Source organism: Arachis hypogaea, chromosome 5 (assembly GCF_003086295.3).
Source record: "Arachis hypogaea cultivar Tifrunner chromosome 5, arahy.Tifrunner.gnm2.J5K5, whole genome shotgun sequence".
NCBI classification, from domain to species: Eukaryota; Viridiplantae; Streptophyta; class Magnoliopsida; order Fabales; family Fabaceae; genus Arachis; species Arachis hypogaea.
Window position 1 is genome coordinate 41508172 of NC_092040.1, and position 13373 is coordinate 41521544.

At 36.1% G+C, this 13373-nt stretch overlaps 1 protein-coding gene across 1 annotated transcript; it reads right to left on the minus strand.

Moving 5' to 3' along the window:
- Positions 1-2483: 2483 nt before the first annotated feature.
- On the minus strand, positions 2484-10639 carry LOC112801450 (uncharacterized). Its single transcript, XM_025844176.3, has 16 exons — positions 10130-10639; positions 9705-9777; positions 9504-9569; positions 9185-9250; positions 9018-9100; positions 8693-8744; positions 8216-8281; positions 7486-7553; positions 7347-7395; positions 7169-7253; positions 6978-7079; positions 6429-6480; positions 5854-5905; positions 5477-5593; positions 4323-5222; positions 2484-3375 (listed from the first exon to the last, which is right to left on the minus strand). Exons 1-16 carry the CDS (start codon positions 10321-10323, stop codon positions 2755-2757), a joined length of 2646 nt encoding a protein of 881 aa, XP_025699961.1. The 5' UTR covers positions 10324-10639; the 3' UTR covers positions 2484-2754.
- Between the last annotated feature and the right edge of the window lie 2734 nt (positions 10640-13373).

Consider the following 13373-nt stretch of genomic DNA (forward strand, 5'->3'; position numbering starts at 1 on the left):
CGAATTTGGTCTAAGATTCGAGAACCAAGTAAAGGCATTCTTCGTCAATGACGAAGGAAAATTTTTCATTTGCAAATTTTCATCATTAGCTAAATTCCCAATCTCGGCCAAATAACGAGCAACACGTTCAATGGTTGATTCTCCAACTTCACCAGCAAATTTTGTAACTATTTTTGGACTTTTTACCCCTCTTAGCACTTCAACCATTTGAACATCTTGGGGAAAAGCAAACACAAAATGTGGTCGATTCATAAAACCAACATTAAACCCAACTCGATTTAAAACTTCTTCCACAATTCTAGTAACTTGATAACGTTCACCACCACGATTAGCACGTAATCCGGCTAGAACGTTATCAGCATTTTGACCTCGGGGAACTACATAAGGGTTTTCTTGATCTAAAACATTGTTTTCATGTTGAAAAGCATTTTCTACTCCTTCGTTGTTTCCATGATATTATGCCTTTCACCATCATCATAATCAATAATTCGAGCAATCCTTTCGACTTATCTAGCAAGACGCTCGAATTTTGACTCATGATCAGCCATCATGGGATTTAGAATTGTGGTCATTTGCTGAGTCAACAAATTGACTAAGTCATGGTGATTTTTCTCTACTTGTTGTCGATACACTGCCATTGAATTAGCAACATTCGAAGTAGAGCTCACATTATAATCACGAGAATATTCATAATATTGTTGTAGGTTTTGAGTATTATTCACTCTATTTGAATTTCCAAAGCGGATAGGTGAAATAAAACTACCCACCGGAGGAGTATAACCAGGAGGAAGGCCATAAGGGGGCCAACCAGCGGTTAATGGAGGTTGATAAGGTGGCGTAGGGCCACGTGACGAATATTACGTCCAGCATTTCCAGTTTGAATAAATGTAACAGCTATACTTTCGGTTGCAATTGCAGCATCCGAACGTGAAGACACGTCAACCTGTTGCATAGATACTGGTATACTATCATTAGTGGATGAACCACCATTCACAGTCGATATCTCATCAGCCATGTAAATGATTTTTCCACTTCGTAATCGCATACACTAAGTAATACTGGAAAATATTTTTGACACACTTCAATTTAAAACTGTCCCACTGAGCGTGCCAATTTGTTTTGTCGATTTTTAGCAAATCGATGGTGGTTCGATATCTAATAGTCTGGGAGCGAAACCTACTCCTCTTTGCAGGTACCAGTTTTCTAGAAGTGCATCAGAGCGCCTTCGATTAGACGAGTAATGGGATGAAAAATGAATTAAAACTTATAAAGCAATAAGAGAAACAAATAAAATAAGATTTTTAAAAGAAGATGTACTGAAATCGAAAAAGACTGTGTAAAAATTAAAAGAAAACAGTAAAATGCCTTCAATTGGATTAAAGGGCTTTGACATGAAAATTAAAAGTGCAGAAATGTAAGTTGAACAAGGAAAATAATGAACACTTGGAAAATAAATTTACTTGAAATGTAAAGTTTACATAAAGATAAATTGAAAGAGTGAAAAGATGGAAGGAACCCTAGAGAAAAGTAACTCGATCGCAGACTCAGGAATTTCCTGGGATGTGAGTGTGCTTGAGTATTTTTTCTGAGTAAAAGTTCCAACCCTTATTCCCTAATATTTCTTGGTATTTATAGGCTAATTTTACATAACTGACAATTAATTCCTAATTAATTACAATTAAATACAGAATTACAAATTTGAAATACAATCCTTCTTGGTAACCGTTCCCGCCGCATGATTGTAGACATTCCCGATGATTTCCTCGTGCGATAGAAGCCACTAACTCTCCCTCTTCTATGACTATTCGAACAGCTCATCGAAGGCTTGCTCGATTTCCCGAATCGAATCTCCTATTCGATTAGGCCTATTCGACTGACTCATTCCGAATCAACTCACTCTTATCGAAAATATTTTCGATCAACACAAATATTACATTGGCTCCCTATACTTTCTCTTTTAAATTATATCTATACGCCTATAGTTTTTGGAACAAAATGTTCCATGTCCGTACAACGGTTTAGGGTTCCAATACTGTATGTTTAGCCAACACCAGGGCTCTTGCAGGAAACCAACTTAAAATATATAGGGCTAACATTACCCAATAGTCCAATATCGGGCTAACATTACCCAATACCCATCATAAATTTCGAATCAAACAGATGAAAAATTGAAAACACTCCATTCAAAATAGGATTAAATTTTTTGTAGGGGCTGTAATGTTATATTACACCTCCTGAATGTTACAACAATGTAATATTAAAAGCTGTCGTTCAGTTAAAAAGAGGTGGTGACAAATATACCTATTAAGGTGATGATAATTTTTTCCCTAATTGTTTAAACAATCCATTTTACTCATTGACGATAAAATTCGTATTAATCTGCCGAAAATGCCACTCATGCCCATAAATTAGCATCATTCCTGCATAAAAGTGGTGACCATGCCATTACCGAAAGCTCTATCTATTCTTGAATGCCACAAGAATTTTTGGAAGTGCAAAATACTCCAAGCGAGATAATTCTTCTTTCACTATATGTTAATTCAAATCCCCATATTTCATGTGGGTTCATTATCAAAATGCCTTAAAATTAATATATACTTAGATTTCACCACGTATTGAAAATTCTATTCCCCATACTTGTTTACATGATAACTCAATTTCCCAAATAGATTACCGTATTTTTCAGTCTTAGCTCTGAATCTATTCAGCTGCAGATCCCCCGAACCTTCCAGCAAGTAAAACCTTCAAAAAATATTACGCGTTCGAAGGATGGTTATGAGCATTTCTGTTGTTTGCAATAAGCACATCAAGTGGTAAACCTGTTGGTCGGAAAGGCGGCGGACCTTGTGGCCTTTGGAGTGGCTGGGAACCATGCGGCCTTGAACCTTGAACTGGCAGGGGACTTTGTAGGTGTTGCCTTGAAGCTGGAACTGGTTGAGTACCTTGTGGTCTTGTATTCTGAACCAACTGCGTTGGTGCAATTATACGCTCCCTAACCTCATCAGAATATGGACGACCTGTAAGACTTCCACGCATTCGTTGAGTGGGGCGCCAGTTCTGCTCCGATTGCAAATTGAGTAAATCATCAGGCCTAGAAACCGACTGTGGTGTTACACTTCCTCTTTGATCTCTGGAAACCTGTCCAATAGCATTAGCTCTAGTTTGTTGGCTATTTGCAGTAGTTCCAGTGGACTGAGCAACTGAACCACCTTGCTGAATGTGAGACCGCTGGATATTTGTTCGCATTACTGGGTGTGCCCTTGAACTCAGAGATTGGCTCAGGTGAGGATTGCTCAATTCACCCAATCCCACCCATGGCCTGTTTGAGTTTGGCAACTGATTTGGTGCAGGGTTATTAGGTGGTGGCACTCGGTTCTGAGTTCAATGAAAAGTAAAATAAAAGCAAACATGACGTGAGTATAAGAACTTTTAAGTAATGCATATAAAGGCAAGTTTCTTCTAATGATATCCAACTTAGATTAAAGATGAAGCATATTGCAGGCACTGATGAGTATCAAAATATAATAAATAAAGAATAAATAATCTCGCCAAAAGCACAGTATGGACTTAAAATAGTTGGAGAAAAATGCAACCAAAATAGGACATAAATCTTTAGAGTTTCAATTCACATCTTAAATAATTTCTTAAGCAATAATTGCTGGTAGTTAAGAACTACATACATCTATTTGAAAAGTTTTGTAACGTGAGAAAAGAATTTTATTCCATTAAGAAATAATTTATTTTTATTTGAAACTCAATTCCATGGTTATGAATGATTTTAACATATAAGTAGAATTGAATTCAATTTTGTAATTCGAATGACTTCTAAATGAGTTAAATTCTCTTCTCTTTTTTTTTTTTTTACAATTTAACCCTTGATAAAACCATTTTCATTAAATATTCATTCTTCGGCCAAATCAATTTTCTGACTTACCAAATACTGAAGTGGAATTGAGTCCCCAAGACAGGAATATAAGGGGTTTGTATTGTTTAGATGGGTAACTTATGATAAATGGGGTGGTTTGTTATGGAATCCATCTTATTCCACAAAAATCCTACTATTTTATTCCCTTCAATTTGGTGTGTGTAGTGTGTTAGCCCATTCTATCCAAAAAAATGGTGTGAAAAAATAACACCACTCTCCGTTGCACTCCCTTGAACTTCTATCGATCCAAACAGATATATTACAAAACAAGATAAAACAGGTGACCAGTAGAGTCATTTAAACTGAGGATTAGCACTTGTAACAACAGAGAAGAGAGTTGGTATACATCCCAAAAACAGCATGCCTGATAAAAGTAAAATAAATAAATATATCGAACCTGTGTTGCTGAATGATGCGGCAATCCCAATGAACTTGCACCTGACATCTGGGGCAGATTCATTTGGGATCGTGAAAAATGTTGTTGCCTTTCTGTATCAGTCAGTATGGGATTGGCTGCAGTGGCTGTATGGGACAAAGGAACATGAGTAGTGGCAGGGGAACTGCTGGGTAGCGAGGAATTCAAAGTATTTCCCAAACTTTGCTCTCGTCCAGATATTGAAGATGGGGCTGCAAGGGCCTGAACTGCTACTGGAGTCCTATTAACATGTCTGGGTATTGAGGCTGACCTTCCATACTCATTAACAGACGAATTCATATAAATAAGCTGCAAATTAGTTGGTGCAGAAACTTGATTATGCACAAGAGAATTCACAGCACTGTTATTGTCATGACTGTTAGATCCCTGATTAAAGGCAGGAGAAACAGAGTCAGGCAGAACAGGATTCTCAGAGATACCCAATGATGGGGTATCTGACCTACCAAAGACAAGATCAAGTCCAGCCCAAAATTCATCGTCTATATGAGAAGCAACATTTTGATCAACGTCAGTGGAGTTTAGACCTAAAGAAGTTGAACTTTGGTTAACAAACTGAGTCTCAGCAGATCCCGGGACAGGTTTCGTATCTTCAAGTTCAATAGTGTCCATTATGTCCATGCAATCATCATCATTGGTGAGGTCAAAAATGTTAGAAACTATATTATTAGGGGAGCAAGTAGATTCTTGCAATTCAACTGGCTTCTTTTCCCCATTGTGGGCCTTATTCTGCGTCTTATCCACATTATGATCCTCTTCGAAGACCGTCTTATCCACATTATGATCCTTTTCAAAGACCGCCTTCCACGATCCATCACCAAGAACAATCACTTCCAGAATATTCTCCCCAACATCTTTCAGTATCTGTAGTATTAAAAAAACGGAGGAAAAGGGTGAGAGTTTTACTTTTCAACTCCACTTCTGCCTTTATGTTATCCTTGGGGTCAATTTGGTGTACTCTCAAAAGTGAAAATTTTAGGGATTACTGGATAAGATCAATATGCAAAAGTAATCACCAAATTTTTCACCAACTTTACCGTGACAGTAGACTGACTATACAAGTGAGAAGATAAACAAAAGTAACCAGATTGAAAGACTCGAGGACTAAATTTACTTGCCTCAACCATGTTCCGATCAAGACGAATATCTTCATAGCTGACATGCTGATTACAATGAGGGCAGCGCCACCATGGCCTCCTTGAATTCATATTGATGAAATTATCAAAATCAAAACACTACAGAGAAAGGGACAACAGATATATGTAAGAGGCTATTAATTGCATAAACATTTAAGCAAAATTTAGAAGTTCTTAATTGTGCAAACGAAAACATTACAAACAACATACCAAAGAAAGGCATAAGTTGCAGTTAAATAACACTTTATTGCATAAAACAGAATTCAAAAGCCACATTTACTACTTATTATAAGCAAAAAAACTAGGAAACACCCTCTGGATTCTCCATCTTCTGTGATGCTAAAGGAGGAAACTATCACCTGGAAATGTTTGCATGAGCACCCTTTAACTGGAGTCTTGATACGTGCAAAGCTGTTTGGCAAAAATGAGGAACACAAGAATATGTACGAGTTTTCATAAATAAAAAAGTAAAAACATGTTAAGAAGAGAAGCATTAGCATAAAGAAAGTAAGATCCCCATGTAATTTTGATCTGAAGCCTAACAGAAAAAACCATAATAGAGATGCTTGTTACTGGTTTAATAGTCAATGTTGATACTAAATTACTAGAGATGCTTGAACCATAGTTAACAAAACCAGTTGCAATTTTAGCTTAATGATCACAGAGGCCATGGACTAAGGTCCATAAAACTCAAGCCAATTCCATTGCAGAAAGGATCAAAGAGAGAGGAAATCAGAAGACGTTATATCTTCTAAAATGAAGAAGCCACTTCAAAGAACTTCTCAATTACAAGACTCTGAGAAGGAAGCTACCTTTAAGTATTTAACCAGACATTATTAAACCATCAATATGTTATTGATCAGTGTCAACTTCTTTCTATGAACCATAGTCACTGAAGTGGTTGGGGAAATGAACAGAGAAGATCACTGCATACCTTATCGGACAATTAAGTGAAATTCGTGATGCCCCCTCAATAAGATCTGAATCTAAAATAAAATAATCATAAAAAGTAAATAAAAAATAAGCTTAAGCACTAATCAATAAAACTAAGGGCTCGTTTGGGTGAGCTTCTAAGAAAATATCTTTTTTCAAAAGATCTTATAGAAAAATAAAAGTAATTTTATGTTTGGATATCTCATGCAAAAAGATCTTTTTATTTATCAATTATGTTTGGGTATAACCATATAAAAGTACGTTTTTGTTTATTTATTAAGTGAAAAACATCTTTTTTTTAAAGAAAAAAAATCTTTTAAAAAAAGATGTAAATTGTAACTTCTCAAAAAAGATGTTTTTTTTATTTTTCTATTGCTTTTACTTTTACTACTAGAAATTTACCAAACATGCTAAAAATAAAAAATATCTTTTTTCATTGAAAAATGGTATTTTTTATCTACTTAATAGCGCACAAACAAGCACTAAATAAATAAGAATGAGAAATAAAACACTTTTGGAGCATAAAGTTAATTGTAAATATCCTAATTACCTGTGTCAACTGAAGTAACAGCAGGCTGAACATAATCTTGAAGAACTGGATCCTCGGGTAAGGATACAAAACTCATATAGGCAACAATAACAACATAATGACCTTCACAATGAGAACGGTCAAGTAAGTTACACACGCTGAAAGTCAGGATGATAAGAAAGGAAAAGGAGACACTACTTTTACTTGCTTACCAGTGAACTGGCCTACAGCTTGAAGAAGATTCGTCCCATATTTAAGCATACCAGATACAGGAGTTGGCATCTGTGGGACAGTGTCCTAAGGAACGAAATGGCATAACAAGAAAATGAAATCACACCTTGAGAACAGACTAGAGTAAATTCTTTAGAATATAAGTGCAAATATACAGACCATGAAGACATTAGTCCTTCTATCTACTCCTTTTCCATTGAGCAGAAAACTACAATAAAGGCAAATTCAATCAGCATCAACTTTGAACTGCTCTACTCACTTTATAAATTTTAAAAAGAAAAATCAACAGCAACCATACTTCACTTGCTGAGGATTAATAAGGCATGCAGATGTCTCAACATTGTCAGTTTGTGCCACGAATAACCACTACAAGTTGAAAAATGTGAAACAAGTTAGGTTTCCAAAAAAGGATTCAAGGTGCATCCGAGTTACAAATATTATTGACATAACATGAAAACCAAGTTAACAACAAAGGGTGTGAAAGAAACTAAAATATACTAAAAACTTGGATCAAATAAGAAGCGTGATAATGGTTGTACATAAGAAGTCGACCAAGCAATCAAATGCCAAAAGATAGGAAGAAGAGGACCCAACCCAATATTTTCTTCCAAAAAAGAGAATAGCAAATGTAGAAAGGAATATATAAACAAAGGAATATATTTTCACCATCCAAAAGTTAGTTAGCATAGCTCAACTAACTATGACATGCGCTGGCTTACATCACCGGTTAAGAAATAACTAGGTATTGTATTAAACTATTAATCACCAATGACCACACTATGACAATTTTTATTTAGGAACCATAAAATCCTTGCCATCCCAAGAACTGAGGGCCTCACAAGTTTAGAGTTGCACCAGATTTTTCAAATAGGGCCAAGTGAAATTACAACCAAACTTTGAATTTTTTAAGAAACACACAATTCAGTTATATACAACAAGTAAGAATAGCTGACTCCTTTTGGCGGATTTGTTCAGGGCAATGTCACATGTACTATGCTTACACAAACAAGTCAACACAAAATGCTTACTATTCTTTCATGCTGAACATTCCTCTTGGTAATGTGAAAGTCAAGAGTATAAGCTCCATATCCGGGCTGCAATGCAGGTCAAAAATATGTTAGAGTTTGGGCAGCACTCTATAGAAACTAAACAATTAAGATAACACCATTTTTGGCTATTGTTTGGCAACTGAATTTTCTGAAAATAGATTTATCTAACAAATTTTTAGGTTGAAAACTAATTTTCCAACAAACATTTTAAGTTGACTTCATGATTTTATCTAATTGCTCGTCTCCCTACCTTATCATCATTCCATTTATCTTGTCAATAGTATATATCAAAAGCTAATCTTTAGGTTAGTTTTAAATCAAGCATTTGACTTTAAATCAGATCACTTTTATAAAGTCTACATATCCTGTTAAATTGGCTTTTCAAGTTGCCAAACAATCTTAAGCATGTTGTCAAAACAAAATAGTCAAATAGGAGCAGGATTGACAAGGCACAACCTTGGCTTCAAATGACACAAGTATTTGACCCAGTTTCATTTTTGGATAGAACCTGCATGGGAATCTATGTTATTGCATGTTGCATATATCAAATACAGTGAGAAACAATTTAAAGTGAAAAAACATATAAACTCAAATGCATTTTTCCATATCAAATGGCCCTTTGGTTGGTCCTAGTAAATAGGTAAAGCAGTGCAAGTAACATGAAACACATAAAGCAAAATATTTTGATTATCTGGGGTGGAAAAAGGGAGAAGGGGAAAAGAGGAAGTAGGTAAAACAGATGCAAGAGAAGATATGTAGTAAAAATTGTAAGGATCCTAACCTCTCCATTATTCTTGTTATTGTGGAATGGCTAGAACTAGGTCCAGCACTTATCTTCCCCGCATTACAAAATATCTTTGCTACCTACACTAAGAGATTGTCAGAAATGTGCAGATGACAACATTCCACGCAGCCCCAAGAAAAAACAGAGATAATATATTAGCAAACCTCATCAGCGATAGCAAGAAGCTCTTCCTTCTCTTTTGCTTGGAACCATCCGAGTTCACAGGCATTCTATGATAAAAGAAAGGGGAAAAATCAGTAAGAGCATAAATCTGGACATTTTAAAGAACACTTCTGGATGTATACAGAAGAGCTGGTACAAATCTAAATATTTGGCCACAGCCAACACCAGGTACTTGCCTAAAGACTGATTAATTGTTCTTTCAAAAAATTAAATACAGAGTGATTTATCATTAGCCACAGCTGATGGAAACTCCACAAATTACTCATAATTATTGACAACAACATGAAAAACTGGACATACCTTTACAGAGATCATAACAACCATTAAAGCTGCTTGTGACAGTTCGTCATTCTTCCGTTGATGAAACTGCACGGAAAAGGAAAAGCAAAGGCCACAAACCATCAAGCATAAAAAAATTGAGAAAATATGTCAGAATTTCTTTGTGCTTCCAACTGGCAACAAAGAAGGCATTGGTATTCCATGAAACAAAATTGAAATTACCAATCTCATCAATGCAGGGAGTTCTTTGGCCTTGGGTGAAATTTCCCCATTGGCAAGTGAATAATCAATACCTCTGCGTTTCAAAATAATAAATAGTTAGGGTAAGAGGAAAAACTGTACATTTGCAGTATCATGCCGTTCAAAGTTCAAACTCCATTATCTCCCTATTCGCGAAAAAGGGTTGAAGCTAAACCATGTAAAACTACTATATCAAGGAGGGTTGATTTTTTAAGTATTTTTTCACAACTATAAACTTCGGCATTCCACCACCCCTAGGTCAAATTTCAGTTCATCACCAAAACTCCAACATAAACCAGCTTCAATTACAGTTCCATAACAAAAAAAGCTAGGGCATTTCTAATGTACCACAATAAGAGTATCAGAGACGTGAAATATGAGTAAATGGAAGTGGAAGCGATAAAAACCTCGAGAGGGAGATGCATTGATTGTAGAAATCTAATGCGCCTAACTGGTTGTGGTTGCCATCATGAAGGTGCGCAGCCAAGCGCTCCATAACAGCCGTGATTCTTAAGTTGTTTATGAACGACGGTGAGGTTCTGGCGAGGACAGCGGTGTCCAGTGGCTGAAGAGGCGGTGTAGCGGTCGTACCGTTGCTCATCACCTAATATGCCCCTTATTTAAGTTATTGGGGTTTTCTTTTGGGTCTGTTTATGAATTAATACCCGACGCGCCACCGTGGGTCACGCGCTTGTCGTTTTAGCTCTCCCGGCTGTTGGAGACTTGGAGTGTGGGAATTTGGGGAAGCCGTGAAAGAATAGAGAGAAAGAGGACGGGGGAGGGTGTTCACCGGAGAGGTGAGCTTCTGATTCAAAGTACGATCGTTTTCGTGCCCCCAAGGCTCCCTTTAGTTCACGTGTCAGAAACGCTGAGACACAGATACAAAGACATAAATATTGAGAGAGGCACATATATAAAGACTCGGTTAAAAAGTATCGTATTTGGTAATTATAATAGACAGAATACATATTATTTTAAAGAATAAATTACCAATTCTGTCATCGAATTATCAGAACGCTGACAAAAATAATCTCTATTTTATAACGAAAAAAATACACCTAAAATATTGAAAAATGCTACAAAAATATTCAACCGTAAATAAAAATCTATTTCGTTAACAGAGTTGGCTGAACTGTCAAACAGATTCCGTTATATCCTTTTTCTGCTTCTCCTTTATTCTCCCTCACTCCTTCGGTCCCTCCCTCCCCCAAATCTCCCCGAAAAAGCTTATGTCTTACCTTCTTCACTCTCACTCTGAATCCATGGCTGTTGCCTTCTGATCTTCTTTGTCTCACGCCGTCACACTCCACTCCCTACTCCTTTATTCTTCTCACTTTCACTTCTCCAACACACAAAACAGTTGCTCATCAACCCACGCAACTTTCTCTATCTTTAATGGTAGAATCTCGTTGTTGCGAATGCTACTTGCTCGCCGCCCCTGCCGTTGTCGTCAGAAGTGGATCTCACAGCTCCTTACCCTTTTCACTCTCTCAGCAGATCTCTCGATTTTTCCTCTCAGATTCGTCATCATTGTTGCTGCTTGCTCGCTGCCCCTCCATCGCTGTCAAAAATCTGTCTTGCAGCACCTTACTCTTCTCTCTCGCAGTAAGCCAGCACTGGACAGTCTCTCTCTCTCCAACTTCTCTCTTTGTCATTATTTCTCTTTGGATTCTATCTTTAATATATTATTAAAAAAAGTATAATGAGAAATGTGAAATTGGTGATTATGAATGATTATCACTGATTCTGGCTGATTATTGCGGTGACTGAGATGAAGATGGTAAGGCGAAGGTCTATTTTGGGAGGTTTGGATGAGGGAGGAAGTCACTGAGATATTGCTTATTGTTGTTGTAGTTATTTTAGGGAGAGAGGGAGGACGGGAGGAGAGGGTAGCATCACTGCAAGCGCCGTCGTTGAGGAGAGAGATGAGCAAAACAACAAGGAGAGAGAAAGAGAGAGGCGACGAGAGAGAATAATCGAAGAAGGAGAAGTGGATGAGCAAGATGATACTGGCAAAGAGTAAGATCATTGTCGTACTTGAGGGAAAGAAATTGTGGAAGAAGAGGCAACATCGTATTTGAGGAGAGAAATAGTGAGGAAGATGTTGTTGCAGGAGCTTCAACTAGGAAGATGATGTTGTTGTTGTTATTGCAATTTTGGAGTGACAGAGATATGTTGTTGTTGTAGCTTGCAGCGACTTTTGGGAGGGTTGGGGGAGGGAAGGAATATCTGAGATGTTTATTATTGTTGTTGTAGTTGTTTTGGGGAGGGAGGGAGTGAGGGAGAACGAAGGAGAAGCAAAAGAAGGGATGTGACAAAATCCATTTGACAACTCAACCAATTCTGTTAACAAAATAGTTTTTTATTTACGGCCGGATATTTTTGTAGCGTTTTTCAATATTTTAGATGTATTTTTGTCGTTAATAAAAGTGGAGGTTATTTTTGTCAGCGTTCTGATAATTCAAGGGCGAAATTGGTAATTTACTCTATTTTAAAAGTCTATTTTATTCTTGATATATGAAAAATTTCATTGACTATATCTTTATTCCTTCATCTTCTTCTGTCAACCTGATTCGTATTTCCAACAAAACTAACTTATAATTCCATTTTCATTATCTACAGCAAATTCAAACAATAAAATAAAATTTTATATAGATATATATTATTACGGTTTGTGTCAAAAAGATTAAAGAAAGCAGAAAAAAGAAAGAGAAATAAAATTATAAATTGCAAAGATGAATGTAAAAATAAAATTATAAATTGTAAGAATGAATGTACTCTACTTCAGTAACTTGTACTCAGCCAATATATATACTCAGGATGAAGGTGAATAATAATAAAGATGAAGAAAAGAAAAAAGAACCTTATTCGTAGAGAAAAAAAAGAGAAAAATGAGATAAGGATAAAATAGTATAAAAATAAAACTTCATTTATGTCTTAAGTAAAAAATTTGTGTCTTGCCTTTTTGAAGAGGCACAAATTATATATATTTTATGGGTATTCATGTATAACCGTGTCTCTCTCAATTTTGTGTCTTAATAACCAAACAGTGAACATGTATACCATGTCTATGTCTTTGTGTCTTGTCTTAAAAAACAAACGCTACCCAAAGGCCCAAACTCACCTCCACTATTAGCTGTTAATTATCGATTTTTTTAAATAAATATTAAAATTATTGAAATACGTAATTTTTGAAATTTTTACTTTTTTCTATTTTTAACTTGTAAACGAGATAATTATGGTCATATCTCGTTTACACTGTAAATGAGATATGACTAGACTTATCTTATTTATATTGTAAATGAGATAAGATTAAAAATACGTCGTTGATACGGCAAACGAGATATAATAGGACAAAAATATGACTTCTATAAAAGGACCAACAAACCGTTAGTATTCTTCACAAAATCATCAAATATTCCTTCTCCTTTCTTTTTCTTTCTAGAGATATGAAAAAATGTCTAGTAGTAGTGGTTTTTTTTGTTGTGATGGTTTATCCTAACTGTCGGATGAAAAACAGTGACATCGGGGTGATATTTAGTACAAGAGTCCGTCGCTCTTCCGAAGTAAAAGAGCGGATTCGTTGTCGGAGCGAAAGAGTATGATATTGTCTCATGTCGGTGGTGCGGAGGCAAAAGAGATTGGTCGAGT